Here is a 16,385-nt window from a genome sequence, read left to right on the forward strand (position 1 = left end):
TACTAGTAATTTTTTAAATAAAAAATTGATAGCCCATGAAAAAAGAAGGTTAGTGGATAATAAATCTCAGAACACATGTATTGGAGAAAATGAATCTGATGATTAAACTCAGTTCTTAGGGCTGTATTGTTGATGTTACAGATCCCCTTACTGGTGAAAAATTGGTGTGTTTATCAGTTTCAGGTCATAGTAAGTCAGAAAAAAATTCAGAATTTATTTAGGTAAAATTTTTTTCTCTCAAAAATAGTAGCTTTTCTTTTGTTTAGTAGGTAATGACATGTAGAATGGTCTTAATGTTTCCAAAAGCTCTTTAAAAGGTATCTTGTTTTTTTGTTTGTTTGTTTTTTGTCTTTTATTTTTTAGACTGTCTCACTTCCTCACCCAGGATGGAGTGCAGTGGCATGACTTTGGCTCACTGCAACCTCCGCTTCCCAGGTTCAAGTGATTCTTATGCTCAGCCACCGCAGTAGCTGAGATTACAGGCATGCGCCACCATGCCCAGCTAATTTTGTATTTTTAGTAGACACTGGATTTCACCATGTTGGCCAGGCTGGTCTGAAACTCCTGACTTCAAGTGATCTGCATGCCTTGGCCTCCCAAAGTACTGAGATTACAGACATGAGCCACTGCACCCAGCCAGTATCTCGGTTTGTTTCTTCTCTTTCTATCATGGTTCAGAAAGCACGTAATTGATAATGGCAGGCATCACATTTTTACATTCAATAGGTATTATTGATCTTTATGGTAGACTGTCTAAATGCTGTGGTGATTGAAATGCTCCCAGTTCTTAAAATCTAGGTGTGATGCAGTTCAGAATAAATAAATTCAAATGGCACAGTTTGCTTTGCTTTGTTATAGTTTTCAAAAATGGACACAAATAGAGTTTATATTTGACAATACTATAGGCCTTGTCTGTGGCATGACAGTTTTATTCATCATTTAGTTTGTGACCTGTGGCTGTTTTTAAAACATATTTTTTTTAAGAATATTGAAAAAAGAAGTCCTAAATGTCTGTAATTCTAGTACTTTTAAGGCAGATAATAGACGTCTAAAATCGTCAGGGCATGGCTATAACTTTAGAGTCATCTAAATAAGTTGAAAATATTGAAGAAACGTAGGTCTATTCATCCAAAGAATTAAATGATTTGCCTTTGTCGCCATGGAATAAAGAAAATATCACAGGTTATTTTTGTTGTGGTAGTTGCCTTTTAACAAAAGGCGATCCCTGGAGACTGTAGTAGAAAAGGACAAAGCAAAATGGGTGTTTTTGGTTTTGCTTTATTTTATTTTGATTGATTGTTGTTTGTTGCCATTACTTTCTTTGTACAAACACTTTTCCATGGTTGCCCTGTTTTCTGCTTTATACTAATTGCCCTGTTGAGGTGTTTCCATGTCAAATGTAGCTCTTTTTGGAACTGAAAATGGCAGTGCCAAGGGAGCTGTGCAAGTATAATCAAAGCTGGAGGGTTTCCTCTATCCTTCCACAACCCCAAGGCATAAGCATTCCCTTAGGAACCAAAGCTGACTCTTTGGGAAAGTTTTCACAGCCTTATTAGGTTGCAACCCTGAAGGTGTTTTGTTGTTTTAACCTTAGAATTTTGTGAACTCTGTGTGTGTGTGTGTGTGTGTGTGTGTGTGTGTGTGTGTGTGTGTGTGTGACTGAGAGAGAGTGAGAGAGAGAGAGAAAATGAGTAAAGGAGTTATTTGCACCTTGACAAAGTCAATTTTTCTCCCTAAGTGAAAGGTCAGGAACTGCAGTTAACCCAGAGTAAAATACTGGTGAAGGGCTCACTTCTGCTATAGTCAGGATGGGCTCAGATCTTAGGAAGATCATAGGTGGTGAATTGCTCAAGCTAGATACTGTTGTGTTTGTGCTTTGTCCTCATGTGGACAAATTACCTTGTTGCATATGTGAGTTATGTGGGCATAAACATATATAGCAGTTACTCCCTGACTGGCTTCCTTTCTTAAAGTGATAGTCAGAATATAGCTAGTACTATCAGATGTGAAAGATCAATATAATTGAATGAAAGAAAGCCAAAGGACAATCCAAGAATAATATAAACATAAGCTATTTTAAAACATTAGAGGGAGTGCTTTATGCAAAAGAGAAACTGAATTTACTGTTCCATTCTCTCTTCTCCCCCTTCACCCCTTTTAAGAAAATGCAAAGCCACAAGTGAGTGGTTGTATGTGTCTGATGGCTTATATAAACATAGAAGAAGCCTTCAGATGGCTAAAATAAACATGTGCATGTTACCGAAGGATATGTTTACACAAACCATTTGCTCAGCCTCTGAAATAATGAATAAATGAAGATTTTACTAAAATAATTGGAAGGATTTTTGTGTTTCTGCAGATGCCATAATTGAATGGCACCAAAGAGACTTTTATCAGCTATTTTCCATGTTACATGTGTTAGCAGTTCCTTTCTATGGGTTGAATACTTCATTCTGTAGTTACTTTACACATGTTTTTGTAAGAAATTGTCATTTATTACTGCAATTCTAGAGAGTTGCTTGATTTCTCAAGAGAAATTTAGCAGCCAGTAAAGATTATTTGGATCTAGTTGGTCAGGAGAGGGAGGGCAAAAGAAAAAAAAAGTGAAGGGTAGTAACTCTCGTTTCATCCATGTAACTTAATTTGCATAACACTCGCCTCAACCATTTTTCTCACTGTCTCCATAACATTTTCTTTGTAAAATGTATACTCTCAAAAGAATGAATATTTAAACAAAAATAATTTTCAATAATGGATTGCAAACCATGTTTGTATTACATACATGTGTTTGTGTGTGTATGCATATATATGTGTGTGTGTACGTGTGTATCTCCACATATATATGGCATATGTATAAAGGCAGTAGGTATCCTGTCCGTAGGTAATATTAAGAGTTAACTTTTATTTCAACATTACACTTAGACCATCCCTGCGAATTCACTAAGTTAGCATTTCCTGCTCTCAGTTTGTTATCTTGACACATAACTACAGTACAACAGCTGGGTTGTTCCTGGAGTTCCTGGGGGGAGCTTTATTCTCCGAGTGCTGAATTTCCTTTTCAGCTGTCAGCTCTACAGTGTGTTCAAATCCTCAACTTTTTATACACCATTCTGGGCCCCTAGCACCACTCTGGGACTATGATAGAAATGCTGATACGGTAGATGCATGGAAGAATCTTTGGTTCAAGGTGGAGAATTGCAAAAACCAAAATTGCACATGACCATTGTTTGGTAAATAGGCTGCTAACTAGTTTTCACTTTGTATTTTCTTTTTAAAGGAATTACCCTATTCTCATCAAAATTATTTGCACCTGTTATGAAATCAAAAATAAAAACATTACTATTCTTAAGAATGATATTAATGTGGTTTTCACAGACACACAACATCTGTGATCTGGCTGTTGAATAATATGTTGGGATTTGTTATAGTTTTGCCTAACTTTCTCCATTTATAAAGAAAGAGTTGTACAATGCGACATTTCCTTTTTATCTAGGCAAACTCTTCAGAACACTTCCTAAGAAATTAATTGTATTCCAGCCAGACTTGCATGCTGCCATCCCACAGGAAATGGGTCAGCAATCCATTAAGATGCCATTAGATAATCTAATTTGGAACTTAATCTCTAAATTAACCATGCTCCATACTTGAAGCATACTTGAGAGAAAGAAAAAAAGTTTACGTTTGAATCGATAGGGGAGCCGAAGCGTGAAGAAGGCTGTTTGTTTTTTCTGTAGCTGTGGTCACGTCTCAAGCCGTCTGGTAACCAGGAGAAACCAGACATGATGTAATTCCAGATTGAACTTGAACTTCAGGGACTTAGGATGGGGGAACAATGGACCATAGGAATCAATAATGTCCATTTTCCACATGATTATGTTTGGAGCTTTAAGTTAACCTTTATGGGAGAAGCAGCAGGATCTGCAGTGTGACCAAAATGAGATGATCCTGAGACAAGATGTTAGAGGAAAGAAAACAACTTTTTCCGTGATATTTTCTGAGCAGGACTGCAGATTCCAGCAGGATTAGAAAAGTTCCCGCTCTGCAGTAAACCGGTGGCCTGTTCAGAGCACTCTTTGTTCGCTTAGGTAGGACAAACTTAATCTTACGTTTCCTGTCAGATGATTTTTGGCAGCGCTACTGGGGAGGGAGGAGCGTGATTCTGAAAATTCCCAAATGTAAACCTTGCCGATTAACCCTTTGCAGTGAAAGGAAGTATATTAAACACTTACTTCAGTTGAATATGTTTTCTGTAAAGTGCCATATTTACGTATGTATTTCGTCCATAAGAGATCAATTCCCTCGACAGCCAGTGCACTATTTATTAGCTTACCTTTTTGATTCTCATTTTTGCTAGCACTGTTAGTAGGGATATGATGATTTTTTTAGTCATATTTTCTTAAATACAAAGCCTATGAATGAATAAATATAATAATAAACATAATACATTATAAAAGAAATGGCAAAGTCTTAAGGTCAAGGCATTGAAGAACATGAATTTTGACTATTCAGAAATTGCAGAAAATTACAATTCTTCTGTCTTGTTCACTTTGTTTCACACACAAGAAGATCTTTTGCCCATGTAAGATTGTTTGCCCACGTGAACAGAATATTATGCTTTAATATTAGCAAGCATAATATTAAAATGTGTTCAGTTCTTTAATCATTTGTAATTTTATGCTTCAGCGTTCTGATACAAATAAGTTTCATCCTTTAGAGGTAAAATTGTGCAAATAATGCTGATTTTTGCTTTTAAATGAAAATCATTTGTAAAATAATCTCTTTTTGCTTTGTATAAAACTTACATTTCTATTTAATTTAGTATGCCTTGGGTGATTTTCTCTAGTGAAAGGCACTATTTTGAAGCACCATTTTTGTAGAGAATTTTGTCTGCTGTTAAAGCATCACATATGCAAATAAGAGGAGCAGTAGCACTTGTAACAATAGCATTGAAAAGTAGTCAGGGTAGAGAGGGATACAGACAGAAAGAGGCTGGAAATCAACATGTGGGCTTCTCCACTGTGCTGTGGTCTGTGGGAGGAGATAAAATAATTACTTTGAGCCCGATAATTCTATATTATTAAATTGACTAAAACCTCCCATAGCTACATAAGTTCTTATATATGTATGCATGTGTGTACTGTAATTTATGTATAATTAGTCATCTTCATAATAATTTTTCATGTTTCATCTTTAGTTCTAAACTTTGAAAAAGATCAAACACAATTTTTTAAAAAGTCCTTAATTTGGCCTATTGAGGAAGAGCTTTTTTCTTATTTAATGTTTAAACTGAACATTTTAAGTAAGTTTTTATTACTTTTGAGTGTAGATTGCCATATTGAAGTCTTCAAGGATTATGTAAGAGTTCTTTACCATAAGAGTACAGTAATTGTAAGGAGCACGTTTGATAGTGGCAGTGCTCCCATATGGAGTGGCTTTTTTTTTGTCTTATGCTCTTTATTAGATAAAATATTTCACTGGTATATGCTATTGTTTTACTTAGAAAATGCTAGTACTCATGCATGGTAAAGTTAACATTCAATCCACTGTGCCCTAATAACAAAACACATCTGAAACAATTGAATATAAATTAATGAGGTATGATGGTCTACCATTTTGATATGCTATTTTCAAAACTGTTGGTCCAGAAGGGGTAGCAATAAAGAAGGCCATTTACTTACTTAGTTAAGAAACAAATACGTTTCTCTTTCATTACTGTGAAGTCCTATTGCTTGCAGTTAGGATAATTCCATGAGCCACCTGCAGTTTATGATATTTGGTGTTTCCTAGAGAGGCCACAAGAGTACTTTGCAGTTCAGGTAAGAGCTAGCCAGGGAGCTTTCTGATATAGATTATTACAAATAGTAATAATCATTAGGAATCATCTTGCATGCAAATAGGATCATTCAGATGGCAATAATGATCCCTAAAAATGGGAAAAATAAATCTAAGAAACCCAAGACCGGTGTAAAGCACTTTGTCTATTTCACTTCCAGCCTGGCCTCATCTGAAGTGAAATTCAACCAGCAAATTATTGACATACAGCCACATCTGCACACACATAAAACAAAGGTAAATACTGCATTCAGCTGAAAAGCAGCTGGAATTGGAGAAATAAAGCACAGTTGTTTGTATTGAATTTGAGGCTCAAGAGTTATACTTCCATGGGAATTTTATTGAGCCTAAGTGATATGAACCTTGATTCACAGAGTCTCCTGTATAATTCAATGGTAATATAACTTCTAGTCCAGTGAAAAGAGTAAACTATGTTTCACAAGAAGGGAAGATGAGAAAAGTATAGTGGGTAGAAATACAGGTGCTAGAATGACATTGCCAGATTCAAATCCTGCCTTCTGCAATTTAATAGCAATATGAGTTGGGCAAGACACTTCTTAGCTTCAGTTTCCTCATCTGTAAAATCAGGATAATAATGATCCTTTCTCATAGGTTTGTTATGAAGATTAAAAGTTAGGTCAAGCATGTAGAATAATACCTGGCAAATAATACACATTACATAAATGCTAGCAAATCAAGTACTATTTTCTTTGTTCTAATACATAAATAGATTCAACTTGAGTATTTATTCCTTCTACTGATCTAAGTGAGCATTTTTTCTCAAGACATAATCTGCAGCTTTGTGTTATGTTGAAGTAAGCAACCAGTCCAAATGCACCCATGTACAATCCAGGACAGCATAGTTTTTCAGACAGGTTTTTAGCTATTAATAAGGAAAATTGTTTATTGTGCACTTTACAAAAAATGCTAATAATTGTGTGATATTTTGCCAATAAAGTTAGAGTTAAAGTTTAGCAAAGGAAATAAAAAACTTTCCATCTTGGGGATATCTGAAACTGTTGCAAAGGAATTAAAGGCAAATCCTTCTTTTAAATTAAAATACTTATTTTATTTATTCCCCATGCTTTCTGGGCCATTACTCATTTTTATTGCTATCTATAAATAATGTAGCTACTGGTACAGTTGAGGTATGCATGAATATGTACAACTCTTTGTGCTTTATTTTTAAAATCTTTTTTAAACTTCTTGAAAGAGTACTTACTATCTTTGAAAGAAATATGTTATTTTCTCATGATTAAACCAGTATGTAAATTCTAAATGGACAATATTATTATTCCCCTGAAAAATATTAGCATACTGGATACTTAGGCATTTCTAAACTGTTTAACAAATGTGTTATCCATTATCAAATACACACACACACTAGTAATAAAAGATCTTTGCCATTCTTAAAATAGCTCTTATTGTTTTAATCACCTACAACTAATAGGTGAAGCAAAGTCTTTGACTTTGTTTGGTTTCTGGCTCAAAATAATGGCTTCATACATGTTTATATGGCACCCTGTGGTTCATAGGTGTTAGTAAGCTAAAAGGTAAGGGCCCAATTCTTTTTGGCCTAGAAGACACACTCACATAATGCTTAATTTTACATGGGGAGAATTAAGGTGACAGAGGGATGGAGGCAGCAAACCACATTGTCATGTATGTACCCTATGCAACAGTCCTGCATGATCTGCACATTTACTCCAGAACCTAAAGTACAATAAAAAATATACATATATATATATAAACAACAACAAAAAACATAGCCATAAAATGTTGGCATGGCTGCCCAGAGCTATTTCTCCCTTTCTTTCGTTGAAAGGTATAGTGCCTATTTCCTCTTTATAGATGCAAAGATGAACTATTTTACCCAGTTTATCCTGGATAAGACTTATATGAATAGTGCATCTTTTTAAAAGGAAAAAGTGGATATCTTCCGGTCCCTTAATCCTCATGCCGTCACTCTAGTAGAACTCCACCTAGATTTGTTTCAGAGGAGATGAATATGTAGAATTTCAGATGACTTGGCCACCTAGACCAGCTGCATAATTCTGTGCACTGGCCTCTTCTGCAACATTAGCTAGGTTATAATCCAGCTTGTGCGGGGCATGGAAAGTTCATTGTCTCCTGAAGCCAATTAATTTTGCCTTCAGACCACTCTGTTCAAAAGTACTTTCTTATATTAGGCCATCTGACTTCCTGTGGAAGCAATATAATATAGTAAAATGGCCAGGGAAATCAGACAGGTCTGATTCATAACTGAGGGCTAAGTGGGAGACTTTGGGCAAGGAACTTAACTTGCCTCAGTTTCCTCATATGTGAAACAGAGATATTGATGGCCATCCCATGAGTTCATTGAGAAAATTAAGTGATGTAGCATTTGTAAAACATCAAAGGTGGTTTTAGTAGGTCCTTACTATATAGTAAGTCCTTAGCATGGCTGTCACATCTGGGAGTTTTGCCTTTGTGCTATTCCTTTAACCTGAATCATGCTTAAGAGGTCTATATTTCTTTCCACCTCAACTGCTATATCTTCCCTGTCTGCCTTTAGTGGTTCTTCAGTGACATAATTTGGTGAGTTTCTTCAACAAATAAATGCCATAAAGTTAGGTTTTCTTGCAGAGTGCTTCCTAGGAGAAATACAATACTTAAGAGGTATTCTTACCAATACAAAATGAAGCAGGACCATCACCACAGAATAATTTAAGGTCAGAATAATTTGTTTACTTCTTTTCTTTTTGGGGGAGCCACGTCATACCTTTGGTCAAAATAGCATGAAAATAGTATCCATGATATCGAACATTTTATTTTTGTAATTTTGATTTAGCTCTCATATATTTATTTTATAATGAATGATCTCATTATATACATAGTAATAGTCATTAGGATGAGTTGTGCTTTGTGTTAAGGTACTATCAAATTCTTTTGTGTTTTTTTGGCTTGATTTTTTTTTTGCAAAGTAATTATATATTTTCTTTTTTAAATGGTTATGTCTATATTTTCTAAAGATGTGCTTTCAGCTTTTAGCTATGCTCATCTTCTGTTTGCCTAAACAAATGTGATTTGGCAATGAAAAATTTGATCAAAACAAAGTAAATGCACACTTAAAGATATATTGCCGAAGTAGCTTAATTTGAGCTTGAATATTTTGAAATCCTTTCAATTATATTCTCATGTCTCTTGATGGAATGCAGATAGTTGGATTGAACATAAGATTATCCATATAGAAATTCCCACTATGAATTAAAACTATTAAGCATTTGACATATAACTAATTTGTTTATGTGTGTTTATTTTATCCATACATGTGATTATTGGCATTGATATTTATATAGAGAAAGAGTTAGATGTATAAAAAGCACTATGACTTTTTTACCTCAATAAGTATGTAATTTTAGACATTGTATTTTGGAAAATTAAATAATCTAGATTACTTTGATAAATATTTATTTACATTGTTATCACAGTTGTTGAATTAGTTTTACCAAGTTTTTTTCTTCAACAGGACTACCAAAAAAGGTCTAAAAAATGTCTGTGCCTTATAGTTCTGAACTTAACCTACAAATTGGCAGTAAGAGACTTGTAAAACTCATATATGGGGTCTGCGTAGTGTTAATGTTTGAGATTTATTTCCCCCAAAAGGTTCATAAACAGTATGGACAAATATATTGCACTCTGCAATTTTGATATGATCATAATGTAGGATGGGCAGTTTGACAGGTTTAAATAAACGTTTAAATTAAATTTGTTAGGCATTCTGCAGTAAGAGTCCTGTTACTGACTAGCATCAATTTATTTTTACTGAACATTTTCCAAAGAATAATGACATATGTCCCTTCCAAAGAACTGAGTAAGAAAGCTATTGCAAAGTAACACTGAATTATTGTCTTTTCTGCCATTAGTTGGTAGACTTGTCCATTTAAGAAGCCACATCTATTTTCAATCATTAAAATATGCTTTATATCCCTAAAGCATGCAATCTCCAAATGACTTTCTTGAGCTCACATAATTTGGGACTCTTGTTAATTCTGCAAAGCAGTTTGCTGCTTGTTGATGCCAGTTTTTACTGTCAAGGATTATCTGTTTTACCTAGTCTTTTGCTTTTGGTTCACGCTTCTTACTTCAGGTTAAAAATAATGTATACCCATTTTTGTAATTTATTTGTTAAGAAATATCATCAGCTATGCTCAGACTCTATAAAGATAGATATGACTAGGTCATTTTCTCTATGAAGTTCACCTTTCAGTCAGTAAGATAATCACAGATAGAGCTATTTATGAAGTAATAAATACTGTAACAGGACCATGTACAGAGTACAGTGGAAACACAGCTGAGGGTAAAATAAGTTTCATGATTCATTATGTAACATTGTTTTCAATCAGTGTTGCAAAGCACAAAAATAATTGTTGAAGACGTGTGTGGGAAGAGAAATATGTGAAAACAGTTAAGCTCCTTAGTGAAAGTTTTAATAACAAATATTCTTAAGTTATGCTTTTTCATCAGATTATGAGGACATATCTTTTTAGTTTGAATGTGATTATTCCTGCATAGTCAATTTTTGTTAGTGCTAAATATCTCTCATTTTAAATTCAGAGATGCCTGTTTTCTTTTTATAGGGGACCAAATCACAACATGTTCATGAGTACATGTAATCTTGGTTGACACCTTTTAAAAATATATAGCTGGATGTAATTTGAAACAATTAATTGATTTGTTTGTCTATATGTTGAGCATCTATCATGTGCTAGGTACTTTACTAGAGATGGATCTTACTGTCATGGGGCTTGTAGTCTAATTATAAAATCCCTGGAGCATAAAAGGTTGTTGTGATATTTTTTGAAATGTTTACTCAGGAATATGTATGTAGATGTGTAGCAACAAGCAACATTTTGTACAGAGGTATCACCAGAGTAAAAACAGTATGTATCAAGTTTTTTAAAAAAATTCGGAATTGTTCCTTTAGGTTGATATTCCATAAAGGTTTTTGTACCTTTGGAATTCAAATATGAACAAATGAGAATAACTAGATCGGTAGCTACAACAATGGTGTCCATCTCACTTTATGGTTTCAAAAGTAAAGCAAAGGATACTCAATGAAATTTAAAACATCGAAAGTATGTCTCCATGCTAGGCCATGACTAATAGGAGTATGGAATTGTCAGTTTGATGTTTTCTTGGTTTATGATTATTTATGCAGCTGTTACTTAACTGACATTCATTTGGAGTTGAGTGTTGGAACAAGCAATACATTAGATTAAGTGTACCCAAATGTGTGCTGTAGAGTTGTTTCATAATGTGTATATCTGATGTTTTTTATCCTCCATATGATACTTCTTAAAGAGAGATTATGCCAGTAGCAATTAGGGAATTGTTTTCCAGCCTTTTTTCTTTTTAATAGCCCTCAGTTCAGCATAGGCGAAAGTTGAACTGACGAGAGGAGGGCAGGAAATCTTGTTGTTTACTGCCTCCAACTCCCCCCCAACTATCCTTCTAAACTGCCCACATGCAGGATAGCTCAAATGTGGTATCATTACTGTGGGGAGGAGCAGGGGATGCTCGGGCTTCTGTTGCAAGCCAGTGTAAGAAAACATGAATTGGATGGAAAGGCTCTGGTTCTCTCTAAAAGTAAGTTAAAGAGGGTTAGGATAAGAAAACTGCTGGAGAGCTATAGAACTATAGAACTAACAGGCACGAGCAGAGACCCTTGTGGCCTCCTGTAAATGTTTTCCCTCACAATGCGTGTTCTGTAGAGAACAAAAAAGCTGTGTTCCATTTTGGTTCTATGATTCTCATATGTTCGGTCTTTACTAAAAAACTCTGATTAAGATATGCTTGATAATTGGGCATTTCGAATTGCATATTATGCATGGGCCTACCTTAAACATGTAGTTTTTTCTTTTCCCTGTTGTAAGGAGAAAAGAAATATCTTTCACTGTTCTTTTCAATTTTATTCAACCCAATAGGCAGGTAAGAATTTGAAACTCATCTGACCACTGAATTGCTTGTGAATTAAAGGTAAAACAAGATTAGAATATAACTGGCAAACTATATTGGTACCAACAGATTGCTGCTTTTCTTTTTCTTTATTTTTTACTGTACAAAAAAGAATCATATTGCATTTACATTGAAGAATATAAAATACTTTAGAAAGAATATCCTCTATCAATTAGAATTCAATAATTGTTTATGTATCTTACCCTGGATTTTTCTGCCTCACTTTAGTCTTAATTTTCATTAAAAATATAGACTATAGAGTGTAGATAGGTGTAAGACATAAAATTTGGCACATTTATCTCATATTAGACTGTAATTTTGAAAATAGTGACAGTAGTAATTTGATGCATCTGGAATTTGTGTTTCTCATATCGTCGTAGATTTTAACATTGTGTTTTTTTCTTTTTTTTCTTCCCTCCCTACTGCCCCTCTCCTCTCAACAGTCCTGGTACCTGGGCTAGCTTGGTTCCTTTCCAAGTGTCAAATAGGACACCCATCTTACCGGCAAATGTCCAAAATTACGGTTTGAACATAATTGGAGAACCTTTCCTTCAAGCAGAAACAAGCAACTGAGGGAAAAAGAAACACAACGATAGTTTAAGAAATTTTTTTTTTCTTTTAAAAAAAAGGAAAAGAGGAAGACTGGACAAAACAAAACAAAGGGAGAAAGGAAAGAAACTGAAGAAAGAAGATAACAGACCAGCAATTGCAGCACTTACAATCACTAATTCCCTTAAGGTTGAAACTGTAATGACATAAAAAGGGTCAATGATATTTCACTGATGGTAGATTGAAGCCCCTGCAACATAGCCTTTGTTACATGAAGTCCGCTGGGAAATAGATGTTCTGTCTCTATGACAATATATTTTATCTGACTTTCTAGATGCCTTAATATTTGCATGATAAGCTAGTTTTATTGGTTTAGTATTCTTGTTGTTTACGCATGGAATCACTATTCCTGGTTATTCACCAACGAAGGCTAGGAGGCGGCGTCAGAGGTGCTGGGTGACAGAGCCATGAGCCAGCCGTTTTATAAGCACTCTGATTTCTAAAAGTTAAAAAAAATATATAAAATCTCTGTAGCCTTTAGTTATCAGTACAGATTTATTAAATTTTGGCCCTTAACCCAGCCTTTTCCAGTGTGTAACCCAGTTTGAAATCTTAAAAAAAACAAAAAATGAAAAAAAAAGGAAAAAAAGAAAAAAGGAAAAAAACAGTTTGAACACAAAGGCTCTATGGAAGAAATGCCTCTATGTAGGTGAAGTGTTATCTCTGCATGCAACAGTAAAAATTAATATAATATTTTCCCCACAAAAAAAAACACTTAACAGAGGCAAGTGCAATTTATAAATTTATATCTAAAGGGGAACCATGATTATAAGTCCTTCAGCCCTTGGACTCTAAATTGAGGGGATTAAAAAGAATTTAAAATAATTTTGAACGAATTTATTTTCCCCTCAGTTTTTGAGGGCATTAAAAAGGCATTAAATCAAGACAAATCATGTGCTTGAGAAAAATAAAATTAATGAAAACACAGCACTTATGTTGGTTTAGCTGCAGCCTCCTTGGAGGTAGAATTTATTTATTTAAAATTACTGGTTGCATCAAGAACCCATAGGGTGTATAAAAGGTTCTATAAAATCTGCATTCTAGAGACAAAGAGGCAGGCAAATCCATGTCACAAGGGTAAAGCTTACAGTTTACAAACTGGGAACGCCAGGGTGTAGGATATAAGAAAACGCACTCTTGAGAAAACAAATGTAATCAGGGTGCTGAAAACTTGCATGGTGCTTTCAGACATTAGCCTTGTTCAACAAATTTCTTGTATTGACAGATCCATAGTGTGCATGGGCAGACACATTTTGCCTCTATGTCTCTTAAAATTTTAATTAAAAATACTCTTTCCAGTAATCCTAATTTGCACGAAGATATAATGTCCACATTACGTGCCTTGCCTTGAAATCTAAAAAACAAAAAACACAAAAAAACAAAAAAAAAAAAACAACAAAGTGACATCACTACACTTGTTTTGCTGCATTTATTATCATTTTAAATCTTTACCATTTTTATGACAAAATATTTTGTACTCCAGACGAAGAAAAATGTGTGACATCATGGATTTTTTAGACAGTTATACCTTTATCTCACATTTATAAAGCATATCATGGCTGTGTATAGTTGCCGCTTAAAAATTGTAATCGACCAGCAATATTTTCAGTATTTTGGTGTTTTTTTCTATTAACCTTTCATGTTTTTCATCTTCCAATTAATATTTGGGGGGAGGGGTTTCAAATTTATACGAATTATGCAATACCAAGTTTTGCCTATGTAGGTAGTGCTTTTAGCTGTATTGGTTATTATAGGTAAGTACACAGATTTAAAAAAATAATGTATGCTTTTTTGTTTGTTTGTTTGTTTTAATTGACCAAAGTGGGTACTGCTATTTTTGCAGTGTGATGAGGTCCTTTTGTGTACTGAGAGATGGACAGGGGATTTTTTTTAATATACATATATATATATTCTGGGGTGGGTGGGAGGATTTTTAACACTTTACAGTGTAGCTGTGAAGCAGTGCACCCTGAGATGGGCCTGGGCTGCAAAGCGACTGTTCTGCCTACTGTGACAAACTTCAACTTACACAGGTTCCCCTTTCTAACTTCCCACCTGGGGTGCAAGCTGAACTCATTACTGGTTTTCATAACAACACAATAGTAAGAACAAGCAAACACCACAAATTCTCCTGGAGGCAGACTTGGCTTAAAAAGGCAGACTTGGCTTGGTGATAGTTTTTCTTGAAAGTTCCAGATCCACAGTGGAGAGTGAGCCTGTCTCATATTTGGCAAAAATATTTGTTGAAATGTCCACATAGGGGATGCTGGATGTTTAACGCTTTTGGGGGTTTAACACACGAATATTCTTTCTCCTAGAAAACACGTTAGACCTGTTGGAGGGAGTCTCCCGTGTTCCTTCGCCGCCACTTTTTGTCCCCATTCCTTCATTTCATTAATGATAGGATATGATTTATCTGTGACTTACTACTTCAAATGGATGGCAGTGCACTTGGATTTTTTTTTTTTTTTTAATATCCAGAAGATTGAACAGAGGGTTGCTATTGTTGAATGTATTTGGACTGATAGATTAAAATCAAGGTTCAGTTTTTAAGGAACAAAAAAGTAAATCCTGTTTTCATTTTACCTGCCCTTTTAAAACTGAGAACCAGAAGAGAAGGGAAATATAGAATTTTAAGCAATTAATCTTCCTGTGGATTAATTAAGCCCATTAGATGCTGATGGGATTTTTTTTAAGGAATGGTACCTTAACTATATATTTGATTTCATTTCCCCTGAGGGCTAGAGGCTGAATGGAGGCTGGTTTTATTTTGCCCTTCCCTCACCCCTCAGTCCCACTGAGTGTATTCATTACTAGAAGGAAAATCTTTCAGAATTAGCGACACATGGTAGCCTGTCTTAAGGAGTCCCCTGGCCCCCTTCCCCTAGGCCATGGCCTAATAAAGTAAACTGTCAATTGTTCTCACAGCATATCATTTAATAATGAATACTTTAGAACAATGCTTATGGGCTGGAGAATCGTATTTGATTAGCCCATTCAGTTTGATAGCCCAAATACTGAACAGCACAGCAGGATCCTAGCAGTGCAAGTTCAAAAGTAAGTCCAATCATTTCCGTGATACTTGCCTTGGTAGCAAACAGATCATCTCAGCCAAGCTCTTCATTTATCTTTGACCTATTACGTGAACAAATGAACCTCACAGGACACACAGTATTTTTTAAAGGCAGACTCGCTCTCTTTTTTGCCAGTGAATGAGCAGTTCTAGCGAACCAAGTTACACACTGTGGGTATTCCTGCCTGCCTCTTGAATACAAAGGCCTAGTTCAAGTGTTGCTTTTTTATTTCAAATCAATTTTTTTTTCTTCTTTCCTTTTTGAGATAAAACCATTAAAAGTACTACTATATATATAAAATCTCAAATCAACTTTTCGGCCTCCTTCTCGTGTACCAGGAAGTATATTCTGACGAAGGGCCCCACTTTTGCAGGTCTTGCACGCCCCTCCCTTACCCAGAACTGCAGAGCTTCAGGATGGTGAAGGTTACCCAAGGGCATGGGCATGAGTAGGGGGTGGTGTCTGCAACCACCAGTTCCGTGGCACTGTCCAGCCTCTGTGCTGCTCTGCCGCCCAGCACTCCCAGTGCCTCTGAAGCGTGTTTCCCCTGGAGTGACGTGAGCATTTGCGGCTTGTCTAAGGAAAAAAATAAAAGGCAGTGAAGGAGACTGTACATAAAGACATGGCAAAAATCTTAATTATAGCAATATAGTTATCGGGTAATGTTCGGGTGGGCAGCTCCATTAAAAAATATGTGAATGAATCTGTGAAGCTGCAAGTTGTGAGAAGAGCGAAAGGTCTTCTTAATGAACCGCCTACCTTGTAGACAGTAATTTGTACACTGTATAGTTTTGTTAAGAATTTTTTTTTAAATTAAAATTCCCATGTTTGTAAAGCTAACTTTTTAACAATTATAATGGAACTATATGTTGT

At 35.1% G+C, this 16,385-nt stretch overlaps 1 protein-coding gene across 20 annotated transcripts in view; it reads left to right on the top strand.

Annotated features, from left to right (window-relative positions):
* NFIB (nuclear factor I B) overlaps positions 1-16,385 on the top strand; it is a 443,164-nt gene that overhangs the window by 424,369 nt on the left and 2,410 nt on the right. For 18 of the 20 annotated variants that reach the window (XM_032300179.1, XM_032300186.1, XM_032300181.1 and 15 more), the window contains one exon: positions 12,273-14,215. In XM_032300179.1, coding sequence (XP_032156070.1) covers positions 12,273-12,402 — 130 coding nt within the window. In that variant the 3' untranslated portion in view covers positions 12,403-14,215. Of the gene's footprint in view, positions 1-12,272 lie in introns of all 20 variants that reach the window. The other 2 variants (XM_032300194.1, XM_032300199.1) reach the window with 1 other exon arrangement.

This window comes from Sapajus apella, unplaced genomic scaffold (genome assembly GCF_009761245.1).
Source record: "Sapajus apella isolate SASKATOON/1434 unplaced genomic scaffold, GSC_monkey_1.0 scaffold42, whole genome shotgun sequence".
Taxonomy (NCBI): Eukaryota; Metazoa; Chordata; class Mammalia; order Primates; family Cebidae; genus Sapajus; species Sapajus apella.